At 52.5% G+C, this 10,000-nt stretch overlaps 1 protein-coding gene across 1 annotated transcript in view; it reads left to right on the top strand.

Annotated features, from left to right (window-relative positions):
• LOC132650527 (cytochrome P450 3A19-like) overlaps positions 1 to 10,000 on the top strand; it is a 189,734-nt gene that overhangs the window by 175,267 nt on the left and 4,467 nt on the right. The window contains 3 exon segments of the mRNA XM_060375855.1: positions 6,164 to 6,224; positions 7,372 to 7,536; positions 8,799 to 9,024. Coding sequence (XP_060231838.1) covers positions 6,164 to 6,224; positions 7,372 to 7,536; positions 8,799 to 9,024 — 452 coding nt within the window.

The following is a 10,000-nucleotide window of genomic DNA, read 5'->3' as shown; positions in this document are numbered from 1 at the left end:
ATACTGTGCTGTTACTCTTCTCTGCTGTGCTGTTACTCTGTACTGTGCTGTTCCTCTTCTCTGCTGTGCTGTTTCTCTGTACTGTGCTGTTCCTCTTCTCTGCTGTGCTGTTACTCTATACTGTGCTGTTCCTCTATACTGTGCTGTTCCTCTTCTCTGCTGTGCTGTTACTCTATACTGTGCTGTTCCTCTCATACTGTGCTGTTACTCTATACTGTGCTGTTTCTCTATACTGTGCTGTTCCTCTTCTCTGCTGTGCTGTTACTCTATGCTGTGCTGTTACTCTATACTGTGCTGTTACTCTTCTCTGCTCTGCTGTTACTCTTCATACTGTGCTGTTTCTCTTCTCTGCTGTCCTGTTACTCTATACTGTGCTGTTACTCTTCTCTGCTGTGTTGTTAATCTATACTGTGGTGTTACTTTCTAAACTGTGGTGTTACTCTCATGCTGTGCTGTTAGTCTATACTGTGCTGTTACTCTATGCTGTGCTGTTACTCTATACTGTGCTGTTACTCTATACTGTGCTGTTCCTCTTCTCTTCTCTGCTGTTACTCTTCTATACTGTGCTGTTCCTCTTCTCTGCTGTGCTGTTACTCTATACTGTGCTGTTCCTCTATACTGTGCTGTTCCTCTTCTCTGCTGTGCTGTTACTATTCTCTGCTGTGCTGCTACTCTATACTGTGCTGTTACACTTCTATACTGTGCTGTTACTCTATACCGTGCTGTTACTCTATACTGTGCTGTTACTCTATACAGTGCTGTTACTCTTCTCTGCTGTGCTGTTCCTCTATACTGTGCTGTTTACTCTATACTGTGCTGTTCCTCTATACTGTGCTGTTCCTCTATACTGTGCTGTTACTCTATACTCTGCTGTTCCTCTTCTCTGCTGTGCTGTTCCTCTATACTGTGCTGTTACTCTGTACTATGCTGTTCTCTCTATACTGTGCTGTTACTCTATACTGTGCTGTTACTCTATACTGTGCTGTTACTCTCTATACTGTGCTGTTACTCTATACTGTGCTGTTACTCTCATACTGTGCTGTTACTCTCATACTGTGCTGTTCCTCTTCTCTGCTGTGCTGTTCCTCTTCTCTGCTGTGTTGTTAATCTATACTGTGGTGTTACTCTCAAACTGTGGTGTTACTCTATGCTGTGCTGTTAGTCTATACTGTGCTATTACTCTATGCTGTGCTGTTACTCTATACTGTGCTGTTACTCTATACTGTGCTGTTCCTCTCTCTCTTTCTCTGCTGTTACTCTTCTATACTGTGCTGTTACTCTTCTCTGCTGTGCTGTTACTCTATACTGTGCTGTTCCTCTATACTGTGCTGTTTCTCTTCTCTGCTGTGCTGTTCCTCTATACTGTGCTGTTACTCTTCTCTGCTGTGCTATTACTCTATACTGTGCTGTTACTCTATACTGTGCTGTTACTCTATACTGTGCTGTTCCTCTATACTGTGCTGTTCCTCTATACTGTGCTGTTCCTCTATACTGTGCTGTTACTCTATACTGTGCTGTTACTCTTCTCTGCTGTGCTGTTCCTCTTCTCTGCTGTGCTGTTCCTCTATACTGTGCTGTTCTCTCTATGCTGTGCTGTTACTCTATACTGTGCTGTTCCTCTATACTGTGCTGTTCCTCTTCTCTGCTGTGCTGTTACTCTATACTGTGCTGTTACTCTTCTCTGCTGTGCTGTTCCTCTTCTCTGCTGTGCTGTTCCTCTATACTGTGCTGTTCCTCTATACTGTGCTGTTCCTCTATACTGTGCTGTTCCTCTATACTGTGCTGTTCCTCTATACTGTGCTGTTCCTCTATACCGTGCTGTTCCTCTTCTCTGCTGTGCTGTTCCTCTATACTGTGCTGTTACTCTATACTGTGCTGTTCCTCTTCTCTGCTGTGCTGTTACTCTATACTGTGCTGTTCCTCTATACTGTGCTGTTACTCTTCTCTGCTGTGCTGTTACTCTGTACTGTGCTGTTCCTCTTCTCTGCTGTGCTGTTACTCTATACTGTGCTGTTACTCTATACTGTGCTGTTCCTCTTCTCTGCTGTGCTGTTACTCTATACTGTGCTGTTACTCTATACTGTGCTGTTACTCTATACTGTGCTGTTACTCTATACTGTGCTGTTACTCTATACTGTGCTGTTTCTCTATACTGTGCTGTTACTCTATACTGTGCTGTTTCTCTATACTGTGCTGTTACTCTATACTGTGCTGTTACTCTATACTGTGCTGTTCCTCTATACTGTGCTGTTCCTCTATACTGTGCTGTTCCTCTATACTGTGCTGTTCCTCTATACTGTGCTGTTCCTCTTCTCTGCTGTGCTGTTTCTCTATACTGTGCTGTTCCTCTATACTGTGCTGTTACTCTATACTGTGCTGTTCCTCTATACTGTGCTGTTCCTCTTCTCTGCTGTGCTGTTACTCTCATACTGTGCTGTTCCTCTTCTCTGCTGTGCTGTTACTCTATACTGTGCTGTTCCTCTTCTCTGCTGTGCTGTTACTCTATACTGTGCTGTTACTCTATACTGTGCTGTTACTCTATACTGTGCTGTTCCTCTTCTCTGCTGTGCTGTTCCTCTATACTGTGCTGTTCCTCTATACTGTGCTGTTCCTCTATACTGTGCTGTTCCTCTATACCGTGCTGTTCCTCTTCTCTGCTGTGCTGTTCCTCTATACTGTGCTGTTACTCTATACTGTGCTGTTCCTCTTCTCTGCTGTGCTGTTACTCTATACTGTGCTGTTCCTCTTCTCTGCTGTGCTGTTACTCTTCTCTGCTGTTACTCTATACTGTGCTGTTACTCTATACTGTGCTGTTACTCTATACTGTGCTGTTACTCTTCTCTGCTGTGCTGTTACTCTATACTGTGCTGTTACTCTATACTGTGCTGTTACTCTATACTGTGCTGTTACTCTATACTGTGCTGTTACTCTATACTGTGCTGTTACTCTATACTGTGCTGTTCCTCTTCTCTGCTGTGCTGTTCCTCTTCTCTGCTGTGTTGTTAATCTATACTGTGGTGTTACTCTAAACTGTGGTGTTACTCTATGCTGTGCTGTTAGTCTATACTGTGCTATTACTCTATGCTGTGCTGTTACTCTATACTGTGCTGTTACTCTATACTGTGCTGTTCCTCTTCTCTTCTCTGCTGTTACTCTTCTATACTGTGCTGTTACTCTTCTCTGCTGTGCTGTTACTCTATACTGTGCTGTTCCTCTATACTGTGCTGTTTCTCTTCTCTGCTGTGCTGTTCCTCTATACTGTGCTGTTACTCTTCTCTGCTGTGCTGTTACTCTATACTGTGCTGTTACTCTTCTCTGCTGTGCTGTTCCTCTTCTCTGCTGTGCTGTTCCTCTATACTGTGCTGTTCCTCTATACTGTGCTGTTACTCTATACTGTGCTGTTCCTCTATACTGTGCTGTTCCTCTTCTCTGCTGTGCTGTTACTCTATACTGTGCTGTTACTCTTCTCTGCTGTGCTGTTCCTCTTCTCTGCTGTGCTGTTCCTCTATACTGTGCTGTTCCTCTATACTGTGCTGTTCCTCTATACTGTGCTGTTCCTCTATACTGTGCTGTTCCTCTATACCGTGCTGTTCCTCTTCTCTGCTGTGCTGTTACTCTATACTGTGCTGTTCCTCTTCTCTCTGCTGTGCTGTTACTCTATACTGTGCTGTTACTCTATACTGTGCTGTTCCTCTATACTGTGCTGTTCCTCTATACTGTGCTGTTACTCTATACTGTGCTGTTACTCTATACTGTGCTGTTCCTCTATACTGTGCTGTTCCTCTTCTCTGCTGTGCTGTTACTCTATACTGTGCTGTTACTCTATACTGTGCTGTTTCTCTTCTCTGCTGTGCTGTTACTCTATACTGTGCTGTTCCTCTTCTCTGCTGTGCTGTTACTCTATACTGTGCTGTTCCTCTATACTGCGCTGTTCCTCTATACTGTGCTGTTCCTCTTCTCTGCTGTGCTGTTACTCTATACTGTGCTGTTACTCTATACTGTGCTGTTCCTCTATACTGTGCTGTTCCTCTTCTCTGCTGTGCTGTTCCTCTATACTGTGCTGTTCCTCTATACTGTGCTGTTACTCTATACTGTGCTGTTACTCTTCTCTGCTATGCTGTTCCTTTCCTTCTCTGCTGTGCTGTTACTCTATACTGTGCTGTTACTCTATACTGTGCTGTTCCTCTATACTGTGCTGTTACTCTATACTGTGCTGTTACTCTCATACTGTGCTGTTACTCTATACTGTGCTGTTACTCTATACTGTGCTGTTCCACTTCTCTGCTGTGCTGTTACTCTATACTGTGCTGTTCCTCTTCTCTGCTGTGCTGTTACTCTATACTGTGCTGTTCCTCTATACTGTGCTGTTCCTCTATACTGTGCTGTTACTCTATACTGTGCTGTTCCTCTTCTCTGCTGTGCTGTTTCTCTATACTGTGCTGTTACTCTATACTGTGCTGTTCCTCTATACTGTGCTGTTCCTCTTCTCTGCTGTGCTGTTACTCTATACTGTGCTGTTACTCTATACTGTGCTGTTTCTCTTCTCTGCTGTGCTGTTACTCTATACTGTGCTGTTCCTCTTCTCTGCTGTGCTGTTACTCTATACTGTGCTGTTACTCTATACTGTGCTGTTACTCTCATACTGTGCTGTTACTCTATACTGTGCTGTTCCACTTCTCTGCTGTGCTGTTACTCTATACTGTGCTGTTCCTCTTCTCTGCTGTGCTGTTACTCTATACTGTGCTGTTCCTCTATACTGTGCTGTTCCTCTATACTGTGCTGTTACTCTATACTGTGCTGTTACTCTATACTGTGCTGTTACTCTATACTGTGCTGTTCCTCTATACTGTGCTGTTACTCTTCTCTGCTGTGCTGTTCCTCTTCTCTGCTGTGCTGTTTCTCTATACTGTGCTGTTACTCTATACTGTGCTGTTACTCTATACTGTGCTGTTACTCTTCTCTGCTCTGCTGTTACTCTATACTGTGCTGTTACTCTATACTGTGCTGTTACTCTATACTGTGCTGTTACTCTTCTCTGCTGTGCTGTTACCCTGATGCACACACGTGGGGGGCGGGGAGAGAGGGGTGGGGGCGGGGCGGGGCCTGTGGCGTGAACACGCGTTGCACGTGGGAGGGCGTGAATACACGTGAACATGGCCGACCCGGGGGAGGGGCCCGGGCCTGCCCCGCCCACACACGTGACCTCACCCCGCCCTGATTCTCCCACACACGTGACCTCACCCCGCCCTGACTCTCCCACACACGTGACCTCACCCCGCCCTGACTCTCCCACACACGTGACCTCCCCCCGCCCTGATTCTCCCACACACGTGACCTCACCCCCGCCCTGACTCTCCCACACACGTGACCTCACCCCGCCCTGATTCTCCCACACACGTGACCTCACCCCGCCCTGACTCTCCCACACACGTGACCTCACCCCGCCCTGATTCTCCCACACACGTGACCTCAACCCCGCCCTGACTCTCCCACACACGTGACCTCACCCCCGCCCTGATTCTCCCACACACGTGACCTCACCCCGCCCTGATTCTCCCACACACGTGACCTCCCCCCGCCCTTATTCTCCCACACACACGTGACCTCACCCGCCCTGACTCTCCCACACACGTGACCTCACCCCGCCCTGACTCTCCCACACACGTGACCTCACCCCGCCCTGATTCTCCCACACACGTGACCTCACCCCGCCCTGACTCTCCCACACACGTGACCTCACCCCGCCCTGATTCTCCCACACACGTGACCTCACCCCGCCCTGACTCTCCCACACACGTGACCTCACCCCCGCCCTGACTCTCCCACACACGTGACCTCACCCCCGCCCTTATTCTCCCACACACGTGACCTCCCCCCCGCCCTTATTCTCCCACACACATGACCTCACCCGCCCTGATTCTCCCACACACGTGACCTCACCCCGCCCTGACTCTCCCACACACGTGACCTCACCCCGCCCTGACTCTCCCACACACGTGACCTCACCCCCGCCCTGACTCTCCCACACACGTGACCTCCCCCCGCCCTGATCCGCCCACACACGTGACCTCACCCCGCCCTGACCCGCCCACGCACGTGACTCTCGCTCTGCCCTGACCCGCCCACACACGTGACCACACACGTGACCTCCCCTCCCCCGCAGAACCGCGTGGACTTCCTGCAGCTGATGCTGAACGCCCAGGAGCACGCGGAGCCCGGGAAAGGTGAGCGAGGGCGGGGGTCCACACGCGTGAACAGGCGTGAACACGCGTGGATGAATGTTCACCCCTCCGTGAGGGGTGGGCGAGGACACGTGTGAACACGCGTGAACACGCGTGTGTGGGTGTTTACCCCTCGGGCACGTATGAACACACGTGTGGGCCTGTTCACACCTCCGCTAAGGGACACGGAGCCCTGTGGAGGTGAGTGAGGGCACGCGTGAACACACGTGAACACGCATGTGTGTGTGTGTGCTCACACCTCTGCGAGGGGACGCGGAACTCTGTGAAGCTGAGTGAGGGCACGTGTGAGCATGCGTGAACACGTGTGTGGGGGCATGTTCACACCTCGGCTGGGGGACACGGAGCCCCGTGGTGGTGAGCGAAGGAGGGGTGGAAACACTCGTGAACACGCATGAACACGCGTGTGTGTGAGTGTTCACACCTCTGCGAGGGGACACGGAGCCCTTGTCGTGCCTTCGTGAGCACAACGCAGACACACATGGCTTCTCGGTACACACACATGGACATAGACACAGACACACACGGACACACATGACAGACACACACACAGACACACACAAACACATACAGAAACACACACAGACACACACAAACACATGCATGCACACGCACACATGCACACACATGCACACACATGCGCACACATGCACACACAGACACACGCACACACCTGCACACATAAACACATGTACACTAATGCACACACATGCACACACATGCACACACATGCACACAAACAGACACACATGCACACACGCAGACACACGCACACATATGCACACACACAGACACACACATGCACACACAGACACACGCACACACCTGCACACATAAACACATGTACACTAATGCACACACATGCACACACATGCACACAGACATATGTACACACATGCACACACATGCACACAGACACACATGCACATACACGCAGACACACGCACACATATGCACACACACAGACACACGCATGCACACACACAGACACACACATGCACACACATGCACACACATGCACACACATGTACACACATGCACACAAATGCACACACATGCACACAGATGCACACATACACACACAGGTACACACATGTACACACACATGTATATCCCCACCCCCGCCCCCCAGCGCTCACGGACTCCGACATCCTGGCTCAGTCCATCTTCTTCATCTTCGCGGGCTACGACACCACGAGCTCCACCCTCGCCTTCATGCTACACGCGCTCGCCACGCGCCCACACGTGCAGGCGAGGCTGCAGGCCGCCGTGGACGCCGCGCTGCCCGGGGGCGTGAGTGCGGGGGGCGGGGCCGGGGCGGGGCGGGGGCGGGGCCTGGGAGGGGCAGGGGGTGTCTGTGTGTGTGTATGTTTGTGTGTGTGTGGGTGTATGTGGGTGTGGGTGTATGTGGGTGTATGTGTGTGTGTGTGCAGGTGTATGTGGGTGTGGGTGTATGTGGGTGTATGTGTGTGTGTGTGTGCGGGTGTATGTGGGTACGTGTGTATTGGTGTATTTTGGTGTATGTGTGTGTGTGGGTGTGCATCTATGTTGGTGTGTGTGGGTACCCACAAACACCCACATACACCCACACACAAACATACACCCACACACAATCACACTAGCACATGCATGCACACTCACACACACATGCACATACCTGCACACACAGGTAAACCCACACACACGTGCACACACGCGAACACACATGCACACACATGAACTCAAACACACACACACATGCACACACATGCACACTCACACACATGCACACTCACATACACTCACATACACACGCACACACATGCACACATGCACACACATGCACTCACACACACTCACACACACATGCACACTCACACACATGCACACTCACACGCACACTCACACTCACACACACTCGCATACACACATGCACACACATGCACACTCACACGCACACTCACAATCACACACTCACATACACACATGCACACACATGCACACTCACACACACAGACACACACACGCACACACATGCACATGCACACACATGCACACATATGCACATACCCACACACACATGTACACCCACACATGCACACACATGCACACACATGCACACTCACACACCACACACATAAACACGCATGCACACACACATGCACACACACACACATGCACACACATGCACACACATGCACACACACACACGCACACACATGCACACACATGCACACTCACACTCACACACACTCACATACACACATGCACACAAATGCACACTCACACACACTCACACGCAGACACACACGCACACAAATGAACATACATGCAGACACATGCACACTAACACACACTCACACACACTCACACACACTCACACACATGAACACATGAGCACACATGCACACACATGCACACTCACACACACTCACACACACACGCACACACATGCACACACACGCACACACATGCACACACACGCACACACATGCACTCACACACACACACACTCACACCCACGCACACACACACCCACCGCCACCCCCGCGTGTCCTGACCCCCCGCCCCTCCCCCCAGGCCCCCCCACCTACCAGTCGCTCGAGGCCCTGGACTACGTCGACATGGTGGTGAGCGAGACGCTGCGCCTCTACCCCGTGTGCTCGCGCGTGGACCGCGTGTGCGGGAGGGACGTGACGCTCCACGGCGTGTCCCTGCCCCGCGGCGCCGTCGTCACGGTCCCCGTGTACGCGCTGCACCACGACCCGGGGCGCTGGGCCGAGCCCGAGGACTTCCGGCCCGAGAGGTGGGGAGCGCGGACACGCGTGGGCCGGCGGAGGGGCGGCCTGGGGTCACCGACATGCGTGTGCGGGGTCATGTGCCCGCGGGAGGTCCAGCCTGGGGTCACTGCACGCGTGTGCGGGGTCATGCGTGTGTCACCCACACGCGTGGGCCCTCGGGAGGGGCGGCCTGGGGTCGCCGACATGCATGTGTGGGGTCATGTGCCCACGGGAGGTCCAGCCTGGGGTCACTGCACGCGTGTGCGGGGTCATGCGTGTGTCATCCATACGTGTGGGCCCGCGGGGGGGCTGGCGGGGGGGCGGCCTGGGGTCACCAACACACGTGGACCTGCAGGAGGTCCAGCCTGGGGTCGCCACACGTGTGTGCAGGGTCATCCATGTGTCATCCACACGCGTGGGCCCACGGGAGGGCTAACCTGGGGTTGCCGACACACGTGGGGCCCATAAGAGGGCGGCCTGGGATCGCCACACATGTGTGCGGGGTCATGCGTGTGTCACCCACACGTGTGGGCCCCGTGGGGAGCGGCCTGGGGACACTGCACGCGTGTGCGGGGTCATGCATGTGTCATCCACATGAGTGGGCCCACGGGAGGTCCAGCCTGGGGTCATTGACATGCGTGGGCCCCGTGGGAGGGGCAGTCTGGGGTCGCCACACATGTGTGCGGGGTCATACGTGTGTCACCCACACGTATGGGCCCGCGGAGGGGCTGCCTGGGGTCACCAAACACGCGTGGACCTGCAGGAGGTCCAGCCTGGGGTCGCCACACCTGTGTGCAGGGTCATCCATGTGTCATCCACACGCGTGGGCCCGCGGGGGGCAGCCTGGGGTCACCAACATGCATGTGTGGGGTCATGTGCCCACGGGAGGTCCAGCCTAGGGTCACTGACACGCGTGGGCCCTGTGGGAGGGGCGGCCTGGGGTCGCCGCACATGTGTGTGGGGTCATGTGTGTGTCACCCACACGCGTGGGCCCGCGGGGTG

The sequence above is a fragment of the Meriones unguiculatus genome, assembly GCF_030254825.1.
Source record: "Meriones unguiculatus strain TT.TT164.6M chromosome 13 unlocalized genomic scaffold, Bangor_MerUng_6.1 Chr13_unordered_Contig_107, whole genome shotgun sequence".
Taxonomy (NCBI): Eukaryota; Metazoa; Chordata; class Mammalia; order Rodentia; family Muridae; genus Meriones; species Meriones unguiculatus.
The sequence above is the reverse complement of the archived record's forward strand: the minus strand, read 5'-3'. Positions and strand labels throughout refer to the sequence as shown.